Genomic DNA, 15349 nt, shown 5'->3' on the forward strand with positions numbered 1-15349 from the left:
ACAGTGGAGAATAGTGACTAGCGTATTTTTAGTGCTACGAGATCACAGCCTGTGACAGAAAACACTGTGAATATGTAAGTCATTATTTTATAATTGCATTACACACAGTGTAAGATAGACTGCTACAAAATTACCAAACATTTTACAATAAAATGGGACTTCTAAGATATGGATGTTAGTCATACCAAGACTGTATGTAATGCTATTTTTTTTTTACATAACTGTCCTTTCAACATCCCCTCAGGGATAGTATGTGCTTTGTAAATACAATGACAATTAAAAGCACACACTTCACAGCTCAGTTGCAGGGGCGGTCCCTGTATAAGGGCATAGGGGTGTCGTACTTGTTGCCCCCATGGAAGCTGCATTAAAAATGTAAATGATGATTAAACAGTATTTTTAGAAACTTTTTATTTCCGTTGCTGTTTCTGCTACCGACCGGGTTGGAGGCACACAGACATTTAAGCATGAGTACGGCAGGGGTGGCCTTGATTTTTGAATAGCAGACACAGGTTGCCAGTCTCCACTTAACTTGAGTGTTAGTGCGCATGTCGGGTTGGACGGGTGTCTTTCTTCGGCTAACCTGACATGCGCACTTGAGGCCTGTTCTATTGCAGCTCTGTTTGTGAGCTAGGGTTTTCAGCAACTGCCTCAGAGGTCTCTGAAGGAGTGCTGGCTTTGCCTGCTCCATCCAACCTTGACGCTCTTTTCATACTGTTTTCTAATATAAACAGAATGGAAGGAGCGTCCAGATTGGCTCAGGAGGCACGAGGAGGCAGAGTCTATCCTTTTAATGAGGGCAGCAGCGTCGGTGGGCATACCCAGTAAAGAGTACAAGCTTATGACTTCCATCTGAGACCTTCTCTCAGATCTGCTCAGCTGGCAGTAGAACAGCCACAACGTGGGGGAAGCGGATCTCGCTGCCTTCTGCAAATGGACGGTAAGAGGCTGAAATACTGTGCGCAGTGCACCAGAGTCGGAGCAGATAACCATAGCTATCCCCCAGGGATGGGTCCTTCTGCTAACTACTGCTGTTTCTGTTGGTTCGCTCCTACCACAGCTTCCCCGCAGAAGGGCCAAATAGATGGCTTCACCGTGTGGCCGTTCCATACCACCAACAGGAGCCAGGCTGCCCTCGCACCAAGGCCGCTGTGTTGGAGCCCCAGAGGCTCAGAAGAAACCCATTGAGAATGAGATGTTTATGCTGCAGCCCTTCTCTTTTCAGGCCCACACCTTACCAAAGACAGATTTTCAGCTGATTTGAAGCTTTCATCCACCAAGTTAATCCCATTGCCGAATGCGCGAGACTCTGCCCTGTGTAACAGAGCCTTTGCGCCGCACTCCAAGGACCCAGCTACAAGAATATTGTGTTTCTTTGACCTCAGTCCCTGCAAATTAAGGAATGAAAAACTGCCACTCACATTGCTGCCCCCAGCGGCAACTCGTATCAGGACAGAGGCGGGGTGAGAAAGCGCTGCTGGCGACCAGGTGCCATGGACACTCAACAGCTTTGCCCCGATCTAGTATCCTAAAGGAGCAGAAACAGACTCATTTCTAGGATCAGCCCATCTCTGCTTCACCGGCCCCCTTAGGAGGCTATAGCCATGCACCCTCGGGCTCAGAGATAGCTGTGCCCTGAGCCCTGTTTGCCTCTGGTAGCAGCAGTGGTTCCTGGCTGAGGTGCGAGGGAAGAGAAGCTGCCTAGAGCTCTACAGTGTCCCCCTGAAATCACACAGGATGCCCCCTGAGAAGGGGTGACAGTCTAATTGTGCCCTGGCCCGTCTGAGAGGCTGGCACTGCAAGGCCACCAGCGAAGAGGCGTGCTCACTCTGCCTATACCCCACGACCTCCCCTCCTTGCAAAGAGGGCCGTGTTGTGACCTCTCCCTCTGTGGAATGAGAAGGGTCCCGGCAGCTGAAGCCAGGTCCTCGATGCGAGGCTGCCAGGATCCGCAGTTCTCCCCTGCACTGCTGCACCCCACACTTGGCAAGACCCAGGGAGGTTGCAATGGGAGTGCAGCACCATCACCACTCAGGCTAACACTGCTGTGTACTCCAGATGGCGCCCTGCCTTCCAGGGCTCACTGCAGGCCCCGCAGGCCTGAATGAGCTAGAGTGACTTCATGTAGGGTAAGAACTGGTTTTACATTAAAAGTGTTATATTGACTGAGTAGTTACTCATGCATTGTATTGCGATCAGAAATGAGTTTTAATGCTACAGATGCTTGCTCGGGTGTGCTGTCAATCCTCTCCTTTCGCACTTCCTCCTGTCTCCTTTCTGTCTCCCTTCTCTTCTCCCTCCGTCCACTCGCTACCTCCTCTGTACCACATCTCTCTCCCCTATCTCTCCCTAATCCACCCTCTCTCCTTTCTCCCTCATCTCTTCCTCTATCCACCCTCCAGTGCCACACAGAAGGACTCCTGCTACTCTTTCATTAGGTGAGGATGGGTGAGTGATCCATAGCGCCAGCCTCTAACCCAGCCCTCTAGGCGCTAATACCTCGCTCTCTGAAGAGATAGGAAAAGTGAGTAGTCCATAGAGCCAACCTCGAATCCAGCCCTCTACTCACCCCGTGTCACACTGCTCCCTGTAACCGTGAGAGCAGCAGCACTGCAGATAAGGATTAAAGTGGAAATGCACTGTGCCAGAAACAGTAATAAATTTAAAAGCAGGGTGGCATCATCATGTGAATTACAATTAAATCTCTGACATGGCCCGAGTTCTTTGTAGTTATCTATGCTTTGCAGCAAAGAAAACAAGCATTAATTTCAGCAAAGCTTCTGAGCTGTGAAGGGCCAACTGGGGGTTTCTTCTAGTCCAAGGTAGGCCACTATAAAATGTTGGCAATTGGTTAGTTTACAGGGAGCGCCAGTGACATTCATGAGCTACTTCTCTTTAACTTGCATCTTTAAGAGAACCCTAGGTGTTGCTAATTCAAGGGTGACATTTCCATCGGGCTAATATTTCCAACCCTACTGTTTTCAAATATTGTAGTCAGACTGAATGGATGGCATGGTTGGAAGCAAGTATGCAGTAAGATATGGGACAGTTTTTAATGTGTTTAATTATTTCAAGACTACACATTCCCAATCACTTTATAAATATTCTTGTTATCTGACCTTTGCACAATTTGCTACTTTTTTTTTTCTTCAAAATTTTCTTGAGGCAAGAGCCTCTCCAGCTCCCCTTTTCTCAATCTGGCTTGCTCACTTCACTTACGACAACAATCATCTACAATGTTTACGCCACACCACTTTCAAATGTCACCAGCCACCACTGCTCAGTTGTTAACTCTTAAAACTACCACTCAAAAAGAAAAAATCCTTGTAATCACAAAGCTTCAGGTGATTCAATCAATTAAAGCCAGTACCCACACCCAAACATCCTTTACATTTGCAAATTTCCCTTCACAATTGCAGATTTGCATTTCTTTTACCTAAGCAGCACAGTGGCAGAAACGCATGTTTAGATGTCTGCCTGGCTTTGGTTTTACAGCACTGGAGAGTCCCTGAATGACACTCCAGCTGAAAAGGCTGAGGAATGCGCGCCCCATTCCCAAGACTCCACGGCACCCCTGGGGTTGCACTCCACAAATTTGAAGACCTCTGGTCTGGAGAGACACAGCACTGGCTGCAACAACAATGGTGAATACTAAAGACTTTCAACTAAAGTTAATCTCACTTAATCTCCCCGTGCCTAACAAAAATAAAAGATGTGCCCTCATGTAATGCAACTGGTGCCATGTAAAGCACTCTGATACCCGATTCGGGTCAAGTTTGCGCTATAAAAAACTCAGTAAAAAATGATTTTTTTAAAAATAAAGTGAGGGTTATCATACACTGCATTTACCACAATGTATCTGTGTGATTTGTGTGCTGGTATACCAGGCATTGTGCTACCTTGATGTTTTTGTGACTGACCTTTGATTTATTGGGCGGACGATCTCTTTGAGATGTACCTGCACTCTGGGAATGATACAGAAACCTGAGAAGACTATGAGCAGCACTGCCAGCACATCAACATTTAAGATTATCACACACTGCATCTAGGCAAATTGTGTGGTGGTATGACAGGCTGTGTGCTTTGTTTTGTAAGCACTAATGAAGTCACTAAGCCTTGTATATAGTGATTAACTGAAGATTAAGTCTTCTGCAAGTGTCTCTTATGGACATATCACACTGCGGATGACCTTCTGCTGTGTATAGTGGGGGTTCAGTGCAGGGTCTTCTTGTGAACCTAGGCTATCTACCCACTATCTAAAATAGGCCCTTACAAATGCTTCCTTTTGCACTTAGTCCTGCAGTAGGATGGCCACACTTCCATGCACCAACTCAACCATGCCACCACCCCACATTGTGCATGATTATCATTAGTAGGCAGTGTGGGTTGGCCCGCAGGTTTGTCCCTGTACCCAAACTCCAGTACAGCCAAACCCCACTGCACACAGCCACTGGTCAGGTATGGCAGAAGTTGGCCCACTGGTCTCGACTTGCACCCTGACCGAACTCCCAACTAATTTGCAACCAACCCATACTTTACAAGCACTTCAGTTGTTGCTTGCTGGTCATGTCAATCTCCTCTGGCTGATCTGATGCATCTTCTTTTCTTTTGCCCCGCTGTTGCTTCCTTTTGGAAGAATGTTTGGAAGAACCTCTCTATTATTCTTAACTTACACACTACTTTATCAAACATTACTCTCTTTATAGGCAGTTTGTCAGACTCATTGGGGTAGTCTTTACATAAGGGTTTATTTGATTTGATGTCGGCCTTAGCTTTCCAGCAAATCTCACTTAATTGGAAATGCTCATCGAAACTTTCAGTGAAGGCCTGGTGGAACAACGTTTATCACTATCATAGATAGGATTTAACAGAAGAAACAAATGTAATATCCAATGTAAATAGGGATTTATTTTGGTTATCCTTAACCAATTATTTAACTAAGATTTCACTTCATGTATCAGGTAACCATTCTGAGAATTTTCAACCTCCACAGATCTTTTGTTCATTGTTTCTGCTCTCCTACAACATTTTCCCCCTTGTTCATTACTTGCATTTCTCATGTGTTTTGTTTTGTTTGTTTTCACCTGCCTCTTGGATAGGGATAAGTTTAAGTCGTATAATATATTTAATTAGCCGATTAGGTTTAATAAGTCAATAATTTACTCTCATGATCTTCAATTATAGAATTGTATTATTACTCATCGTTTTTCCTTTCTTACCTTCCCCTCCTTTTTCCCTTTATTATTACTAAAATGTTAACGGCTTTCTATTCTGCATTTTTTGTCTGTATACATCTCTATTATATTGTGGATATTTTGTTGTTTCATGGCCTATTCTTATGTAATTGTTACTTACTTAATAAAGCTTATTAAACATACAAGCACTTCAGCCATGCGCAGTGGGGGTTAGGGAATTCAACACGTCTACCTCCATTGGCATCCACAACAGTGGAAGATGGTATGTTACTCACAAGATTAATTGAGAATCAATAAATATTTTTTTAGTTATTTGGTAGCAGGCTCTCCTCGGGTAGAACCCCTATTGTGCTCCCAAGAGAGTGTGGATGCACCCCCCTTTTTCAGGATACAGGCGTCAGTGCATAGAGTTATGTAATGGTCACTGCAATATGTTTTTCAGTTGTGACTAGCCAATCAACATTCAAGGATCCTTTAGGCACCTGTGATCTTGCACAAATCATTCCTGGATCTAAATCTCTAAAGCATCTGGAAATTACCAATCATGATATACAATTAATTACTCATTTGAAATCCAACCAACGCCCTTCTGTAACACAAATATCTCAAAGACTACTGAATGCACTTACACAAAACCACAAACAATTACTATTCTGAGAGAAGATCTGGTCTCATTCCACGTAATTAGATTAATCAGAATTTGCATCTGAGGTGAACAAAAATTAGTATGAGATCTTGAATGGCAAACGCATCCATTGTTCAACCTCTAGAAGCTCTCCCAATCAATCTCCCACCTCCCAGATGGGTTTGAACAAAACTTAACATGCCAACATTTACCCAGATATACCAAGGGAAGGCCACATTTTATGCAGATGTGCCAAATAACTGTAAAATTATAAGCAAACCAAAAAACCCTTATCAGTGGATCAAGTTATAACCAGAATGACACCCTCATATTGCCTTCTACGTAATTATAAAACATACACAATGGTCGTTGGCTCAGTCAATTAAGTCCATCCCTACATTCTAAAAGAAAAACAATAGTGAAAAGTACAACGTAGAACAGCAAATCAGAATAAAGAATACTTGTATGGAGGCTGTGTTTAACACATATAACAGGATTTCCGAATAAAGAACCCTAAACTGTTGCAGAAAGCATGATCTGATACCTTTAAGGATTTCAAAAACAGGACTTGAGAACGTAAATATTTGATGATTTTTCTGCAGAATCTATGTATTCCATGATACAATCATGCAAGCACTAGGAATATCTGCCTACTGTACCTCTCCAGGCTGAAGCGTGACCACGTGGGCTTGTGCATTCTTAAACTGAGGAAAGGACTTCCAATCTGGGTTGACCACATTGACTTTGCTGAATATACTGGATTCTTCATATGGGATTCTTGTAGGGTACAAGAAAGTAGTGTCTTCAGGGGGAAACATATACCATTTTTTCCTACAAAAAAAGTGGCAAAACATAAAATACCGCACATACATTTTGTTTTGCACATTTTGTTTCAGGCAACATGATTTTTAATATAATACTAAACCATGTTCTTTTATTGTGTTTAATATTTTTATTACATTTTACCATTGTGAAAGCGGTTCATCAATACATAAAATCAAGTTAAGATGACGATCTAAAAACCCCAATCCACATTAAGTTAAGACATTAATCACAGTGTGATAAAATGAGACAACAAATATAGTGAAATGAGGCAGGGTAAAATATGAAGGAGGTGCAGCAAAGTTAGACACCAAAAGTACGTTTAAAGAATAACAATGCAACTTAAAAATAATATATTGCACAGACTGGGCTCTAATAAATATTTAACAACAATCTGAGTTAGGGTTGTTGTTTGTTGCCAGAGGCAATCTGCAAGTGTTATGGTCAGGGGACTGGCCAAATTTACACAATTACACTTGATCCCAGCTTTTAGAAAGGCATCCTTGGCTAAAGTTCGGACTAGTTTGACCTGTTGTAATATAAAACAACAATGTTCAATCAGGTGTCATATAAAGAAAATCATTAGCAATTCTAGTGAGATATTCAATACATTACAATCAGTATTGAATAAAGAGGGGAGAATGGTCTGACACAAGATGCGGTAAGACACTATTAGATGAAGCTCAGACCTTGGGCCTCAATCATCAAGCAGGGACTCTGATTTCTCACGGAGCAACTTGGTGATCCCTCCCTGCAGTTGGGGCACAGTTGCCCTGAGACAGTGAATTTCATCTCCAAGCGATTGTGACTCGCAGCCCTGGGAAAAAAATTGTGGGGGCAACTGCTGAGTGGCAGCAGCAGCGCTGATGGGGATACCACAAGTGTCTAGATAGTGAAGCAAACCGACTCCAAACAGTGGCCTCCTGAGGTCATGGGCTTGCCTACTGGGGCTACCGGTGATAAACAGTCTGTGTGAAGTCCTTAGTGTGTGAGCTGAGCAGGTGCTTTTGAAGTGCAAGTGTGGTAGGTAACAGCTCAGCCCCCCATCCTGCCTAAGTTGGCCCATGCAGGTCCACACCTGTCTGGGAGGAATATACAAAGGCCAACTGACGACTACACCTATACCTGTAACCCAGGAACAGGCTGCTGGCACCAAATGGTTAGGACAAGAAAATACCACCTTTCTAAGAGTGGCGTTTCAGAATTGTGCTTTAAAATCCGACTTTACCATTAAAGAGGCTTTTAAATTACAATTCCTCAGACACCAAACATGACTTTCCTACATCCTTCCAATTAAAGGTTATCACTTATTAAAGGTAATAATGTAACCCAATGTTATCCTTTGGGAGAGGCAGGCCTTGCAATAGTAAAAATAAATTTGACAGTTTTTTGCTACCAGGGCACATTAAAAGTACATGTCCAACTTATCTGATAGAGACATCTAGCAGCAGATTCCTTAACTTAGAATATCCCCAGGCATCAGACTGGATAAGGAAAACTTTTTCCCCAGCAGTACCTCTGCACTCCGGGGTGCGTCGTCATCCGGCTCTGTCCTGACGTCATCCACGGAAGTGACGTCAATGGAACCATATAAGACACCCACGTGGCATGCTGATGTCAGTTTTTCTTCTTTTATGCGTCCAAACGTGGATCCGGGAGAAGCTGTTCCTCTGGCCTGTTTTGATTTCAGGCCTTTACGGCGTCTTTTCGTCTCTGGAGCAGTGTGTTGATGCCTGCAGGCTTCAAGTCGTGTGCGTCCTGTTCACGGCAGATGTCGGCGATGGGTCCACACGAGATCTGTGTGTGGTGTTTGGGTGAGCACCACGACTCCGTCGAGTGCGACGCCTGCCGGCAACTGAAGCCAAAGTCCGTGCGGGAACAACGGATGAAATTGATATCCGCCCAGTTGTCCACATCAGAATCCTCGCGGCGCCGGCTCCGTCTTTGGCGGAAGGCTCTGAACGGCGCAGTTCGTCCTCCCACGCTGAGGTTCCTGTTCGGGACAGGTCCCGGAGTCATTCCTGTGGACGTCGCTCGCCTGCCTCAGGTAAGCACCGAGGTCGTCGACCTCACACAAGCGTGACATCGGGGCCCGCTGCTCCTGCTCCTGGTTTTCACTGGACACGATTCCTCAGGAGTCGGCCCCTGCCTATCCGTCTTTTCCTGGTGCTGGGGAGACTCGGACCCAGATGGAGGCCTATTCCAGGGCTCAGCAGGCCATCTTTGGGTCACCCCCACTCCCTGGCACGCCTTTGGGCCCCACAGTGGGGGTAGGGACTTAGGTCGGGAGTTCACCGGTGTGTTCGCCCTCAGCACTGACCGAGTGCCTTGACTCCGGTTCCGGAGTCGCAACAGCGTCGGGACACGGCCCGGGGGCCACCCCACTCAGACGTCTAGTCCTCCTGATGCGTCTTCGCACAGTCCTGGGGGGCTCCCTGCATCGTCGCTGGATGTGGCTGCAGCGCGGAGCTTGCCTCCGAGTCGACTTCGTTCCTCCCCGCTGGCTCCTGCCTTGGTGGAGGTCGAGTCGAAGCCGGTCTGACGCCGGGCAGGCGAGTCCTCTTTGGGGGTCGTTGACTTTGTTCTGACGCTGTCTCAATGTCAGTCGACGCCGGTTCCATCCCTGGCTGTTCTTCTGCTGGTGGAGGATGTGACCCCAGTGGATTCCCCACCCCCAGGGTTTTTTCAATGCTCTGCCGAGCAGGGGCCCATGAGGTACTGACCGGTTCATTCTTCTGCAGGGCCTCTGTCGTTGGGTGGACGGATTAGCCTGCAGCCGTCACCAACGGATGACTTGCTGTCTCCTACTCAGATGGTCACGGAGGCTAGCGCAGAGTTTGTGAGGGCAGTTCACAGGGCTGCTGACATCTTGCAGACGCAGCCGCCCTCTGTCTCCCTGCCTTCGGATCCTTTGTTGGATCTTCTCCACCAGGGCACGGTGGATGTGGAGCCCTTGTTGCCTTTTGGCGGGTCATTGTATGATGTTCTTCTGGGGACTTGGGCCAGAACCTCATCGGGTGACCCCGTGGGTTGTGCTATTGCACATCGCCATTGTCCCGCTCCAGATGACCCTGCCTGTTTGTCCCTCCATCCTAGGGCTCATGGACTTGTAGTCCAGGCAGCGCTCCCTTACTCTCCGCCTTCGTTGCTTCCTCCCAGTCTGGAGTCTACGTGGTTGGAGTCTTGTGGCTGCAATGTCTTGCATCCACCAGCTCAGGCCTTCAGTCTCTGAACACGACCTGCAAGTTTGCTCGGGCTACTTTTGCCCTTTGGGACTCAGTTGGACAATACCTTCCTTCTTTGCCGGAGGGCCCTTGCACTGACCTGGCCCGACTTATTCGGGATGGCTGAGACATGCAGCAGTTTTTCCGTTCATTCAGCCATGGACACCACTGACTCCGTGGGTCGAGCTATGGCCAGGTCAGTTGCTCTGAGTCGCCATGCGTGGCTGCATGATGGCAGTTGCCCGAGAATGTTCGGTAGCGACTCAGAGATCTGCCCTTTGATGGAGTCCATCTTTTTGATGAGCATGCCGACTGGGCGGCTCGGCGACTCCTATCTGGATTTCCATGACTGCCAGGTTTTTAGTCCTCTATAGAGGACTTGCGTTTTTGTATGCAGTTTTGTCACTGCTTTTATGATTTCCGTCTCTGGGTTCAAGACATTATTTCCCAGACAGACTGTATGGCTGTTCAGACGTGTTTTTTTCCTTCCTTTGGTAGGGCCAGCTGTTTATATGGCTCTTTTTGAACTCTGCCTATGATCTTGTCTCAAGAGGTGTACCTTGTTTTTATAGGGATGCGACATACCCTATGTGGGGTATTTTTTCACTATTGTGTAGCCACTCTTCCTTACCAGGAAGTTTTGGTGGCTCCCGTGGAGTTCTCTGTGGGTTATGCTGTGTGCATCTCCCTTTGTTCCATACTACCTGCTGTGCTGGAACGACTCCTCTGTTGAGAACCATGGACTGATGTGGCCCTCTCCTGGAGCTCCTGTAGTGCTGCCCACGATTGTTCCGTAGCATTTTCATGTGTCTGTGGACGCAGTCTGCTCCGGTGTATTGTTGGGGTTCTGCCATATTCGACTCGCCCCAGGGGGGTTTCACGTCTTTCTGCCTTGCATTTGGCTCATCTTTCCGCCTTCATTCTGCCCCTTGCACTGTTGGCTCAGGGTTTTTCTGTTCATTGCCGCTCACAGCCCCGGTGCTTCTCCTCCTGGCCTCTGCTGTGTTTTTCAACAGACATATTCTATCTACCGATGCTTTCTGGCATCATTCTGCATACATGTCTATACTTTTTCAGACATAATATGTTTCACATCGGTACCGTTGGTACCTCTTGGGCGATTTTTTATTCTCTAGGGGCACTCTTCCAGTTTCCCCTTGGTTGTCAATTTCTTGAGTTTTTCATATCTTTCTATGTGCTGCGTACGCACATGTGGTGGCAAACATGCCAGGTTCCCCTGCGGTGGTTTCTGGGGATTGTCCCAGATTCCTCTCTGTTTTTCTATCTATTTTTCCTCTCCCTCCCTCCTGGGAGATGGCTTTGAGTGTGTTCGACTTGCTGGTGGCCCTTGGTCATTAAACCTGTGGGTACAGTAGACTGGTTGGCTACCAGGTGCTGCGCACGTTTTTTCTGTTGACGCGAACATGCTGTTGCTGTTCCGCTTCTTCAACACAATGTCTGTTCTGTGTATTCTTGTAATTCGCACCTCTATATCTTCTGGTAGTCGTAGTTTGTATGTCTCAGCATGATACCTTCTGTCCTGACATGTCATTTGTTGGCATCTATGAGGTTGTGCCGCTCACATTGTGTGTTCTGGATCTGTCATCATGTTTAAGTCCCTTCGCTGGCCCTTTGCCTCTTTGGATCCTGGGATCCTCTACTCAGTTGCCCTCTTTTCGTAGAAGTTATGGCATTGTGCACTGACCTTTCTGGTTCTGTGATTTCGTTCGTTCCTGTCTGACTGACAGTGGACTTGTGCCGTCCTCCGACGGATTGTGGCACTTTGCTTCCCCTGCTCATGCTCTGCCTTGAGCTTCTTGGTCTGGTGTCAGCTCCACTGGCAATGCTGATCTTTATGGGTTTGGTGTCAGCCACACTGGCATTGCAGCCCCGCCTTGGTTCAGTCACTGTTCTTGACAGACTACCTCCTTTGGAGACTTTGTGTGTTTCGGTCGCAGTCCCTCCTCCTATGGGGTATGGCTTTGGTATCTAAGCTAAGGAATCTGCGGCTAGATGTCTCTATCAGATAAACGATAAATGAGTTACTTACCTTCGGTAATGATGTATCTGGTAGAGACACAGTCTTGCCGCAGATTCCTTACTGCCCGCCCATCCTCCCCATTCTGCGAGGACCTTTCCAAGAGGGGTTTTGCCACCTTGCCTCCCTACAGGCGGCCATGGTATTCCTGAGGGGTGCTCTAGTTTCCCTATCTCTGGGGCAGGGTGTGTCATTCTGTTTTGTCACGTTCGCTCCCCACCCATTCTCTTTCTTGGGTGGCTCAGTTATGTGCTTTTCACCGTTCTTCCACCGGTTGCTTCCGGCGTGGAGATTCTCACATTCTTCTACCCTCCCTCTGCCCTTGTTTGTTTCTCTCCATTACTTTGGGGATTGCTTTGGGGTTTCTTTATCTTGATTGCGTTGCTGTTCTACTTGACTATGCTACAGTTCATAGGTCACTGTGGGGGGTGTGGTTCACATTCTCTGTTGTTGTTCTACACTTTTGGTCGCTTGCCATGAGTCATGTTGTTCGGGTCTTGTGGTCCTTTACAGTCACATCCTGTGATTACAGACTGTTTTTCATACAGTTCCATCCTGTGGTTGCATACTGTCCTTCGTCTGTCATGCCATTCAATTCCACTGCTGTTGCCTTTTAGGGGGGGGGGGGACAGCTCTTCGCTTTGATGGGTCTTTGGCTGGGGCGGGTGCTCTGTTCGCTCCCTTCAGTCCCTTCCGGTGTTGGGTACTGTTTCATCATGGTGTTCCTATACTCTCACAGTTTTGTCGTGGCTCAGGGTTGTGGCGCGGAAAAGCTTCACTGTAGAAAACTGACGTCAGCACGCCGGGGGGTTCTTATATGGCTCAATTGACGTCACTTCCGTGGATGACGTCAACACGGAGCCGGATGCCACCGCCCCCGGCATGCTGGTACTGCTGTGGTAAAGTTTTCCGGATACAGTCTGATGCCTGGGGATATTCTAAGTTAAGGAATCTGCGGCTAGACTGTCTCCCAACCAGATACATCGTTACCGATGGTAAGTAAATCATTCTTCATATGCACAGCACCCTACCCTACGGCTGTTTAGGGCCTACTGCAGGGGTGACATATATGTATTAAATCAGTTTGCAGATTTAGGCCTGGCAAAAGGTGTATTTTAACAGGCTGAAATGGCAGCTTAAAATTGCACACGCACGCTGCAATGGCAGACCTGAAGCATGTTTAAAAAGGCTAATTAAGTTGATGGTACAATAAGTACTGCATGCCCACTAGTAGCATTTCATTTACAGGCCCTTGATACATGTAGTATTACTCTGCTAGAGACTTACCAGTAAATTAAATGTTCCAATTGGATGTAAGCCAATTTTACCACATTTAAAGGGAGTAGCACAGAGTAGTTAAAGCCAACAAAAACAGGTTCAGAAAGCAGGAGGTGTGAATAGCATGGGAGAGGCCCTGCAGAGAGGAACAGGTCCAACAGGGGCCGTGCAAAAAAAGGTTTGGGGTAAATGCAATATGGTGGGCTACCACCTGAGTTTTATTCCTAATACTCCAATATATTGACTCAGACACAAGTAAAAATGCATGAGGCAAGAAGGCAAAGAGAGCCATCTCGATTAATGTCTGAAGCAATAGTTGTTGCCATTATTAAGGCAGGACGTGGTCCTCTAAAGGTTTGCTCCTATCAGCTGCTGTCAATGCTTAACTCTGACTATAAGTTGCGTAGTAAAACTCAGACCAATAGACTACTTGTGCAAATGCAGAACATACTACATCTGGACCAATCAGGGTTTATCTCTGGACTGAACACAGCGCTCAATTTCAAAAGACTGCTGAGGATCTTAGGAGTATACACAATATTCCCAAACAAGCAGCTATTGACTCTGCAGAACAGGCCCTTATCTGGAAGAGACTCTCTAGCTACAGATTCCTTATCTTAGAATATCCCCCAAGTGTCAGACTGGACCTGGAAGTTTTTCAGCAGTACGCCTGCAGCTGGTGCGCACGTCATTCAGCTCCGCATCGGTGGCGTTGTCTGTGCCAGAAATGACATGAGCGGTACCAACATAAGTACTACCCCATAATGCTGGCATCACTTACTTTCACAACTTTGTACACCAGGAGAGCGGAGCCACAATGAGAAGTGACCACTAGCTTGAAATGCTAAGACCCTGAGAAGGGTGTCCCTTACAATGCATCAGCTCACAGAGCGGGAAGGATGGGAGGACTGGTAAGGAATATGTGGCTAGATGGAGCCTCTACTAGATAAGGCATTACCGAAGGTAAGTAACTTGCTCATCTGATAGAGACTTCTACTCACAGATTCCTTACCTTAGAATGGATACACAAGCAATGCCTTCCCAGAGGTGGGTCTGCGAAGCCAATTTATATCAGAAAGTCCTGCAGGACCAAACGTGTCTGTCGCGACGAAACTGACTTTCCAGACAGTAGTGGTAGGCACACTTGTGGAAAGATGCCCACTTTGCTGCCTGACATGTCCAGGACACGGACTCTGCTGGTTAACGCAGTGGTCGCAGCCTTAGCTCTGGTGGAATGAGCAAGCAAACTCTCAGGGGGTTGATTCTTGGCCAGTGCGTAGCAGTTTTTAATGCAGAGCACTATCTATCTGGAGATGGTCCTTTTCTGCAAAGCCTTCCCTTTCTTGACTCCTACATACCCCACGACGAAGTTGACTGTTCACCTGGAACTCTTTTGTGCGATCAATGTAGAATAAAAACTTTCTTTCTAGGCCATGCGGTGGAGTCTCTCCTCCTCTTTGGAAGGGTGAGATAGAGCAAAAAAGGTAGACAAGGTGTTGTTTAGGTCTACATGGAAAAGGTTTAGAATATTCAGAAGGAAGGAGGCCAGAGGACCATCTTGTCCGGTTAGAAGGTGGTGTAAAGAGGGGGTGCCAAAGGTGACTGCAATTCACAGACCCTCCTGGCTGATGTAATGGCTACCTGAAAGGCAGTTTAGTTGGTCAATAGCTGAAGAGGGCAATTGTGCAGAGGCTCAAACGGTGTGCAAATGAAAAACTTTAGAATAAGATTTAGATCTCACAGAGGCATGATGAATGCAAGGCTGCAAGTCTTTAAGAAACATAGCCACAGCAGGTGACTTGAATAAAGAAGGTTGGTGGGGCAACTGCAACAATACAGAAATGGCTGGTAGATAACCTTTAACTATGCCAAGAGCAGAGCCCTGCTTCGCCAAAGTTAGAGCAAACAAAAGAACCTTATAGGAGAGAGATGCAGAAAGAGGGTTGATGTTTTTAGAATCACACCATGTCACAAACTTATCCCAATGGCAGACATATACAGCCTTGGTGGAAGAACACCTGGCTGCCAGAATAACATCACAGACTTAGGGAGGAAGGTCAAAAGCTGCCAACTGTTGAAGCACAATCTCCACGTATGTGTAGGTTTGGGTGCAGAACTCTCCCCCTGTTGCTGCAACAGAAGATTCTTCTGAAGAGGCAGCCTGGCT

At 46.7% G+C, this 15349-nt stretch overlaps 1 protein-coding gene across 4 annotated transcripts in view; it reads right to left on the reverse strand.

Moving 5' to 3' along the window:
• HSPBAP1 (HSPB1 associated protein 1) overlaps nucleotides 1-15349 on the reverse strand; it is a 1313039-nt gene that overhangs the window by 468928 nt on the left and 828762 nt on the right. For all 4 annotated transcript variants that reach the window (XM_078682025.1, XM_078682026.1, XM_078682023.1 and 1 more), the window contains one exon: nucleotides 6480-6651. In XM_078682025.1, the coding sequence (XP_078538151.1) occupies nucleotides 6480-6651 (172 nt within the window). The remainder of the gene's footprint in view (nucleotides 1-6479; nucleotides 6652-15349) is intronic.

Source organism: Lissotriton helveticus, chromosome 3_1, assembly GCF_964261635.1.
Source record: "Lissotriton helveticus chromosome 3_1, aLisHel1.1, whole genome shotgun sequence".
Classification (NCBI taxonomy): Eukaryota; Metazoa; Chordata; class Amphibia; order Caudata; family Salamandridae; genus Lissotriton; species Lissotriton helveticus.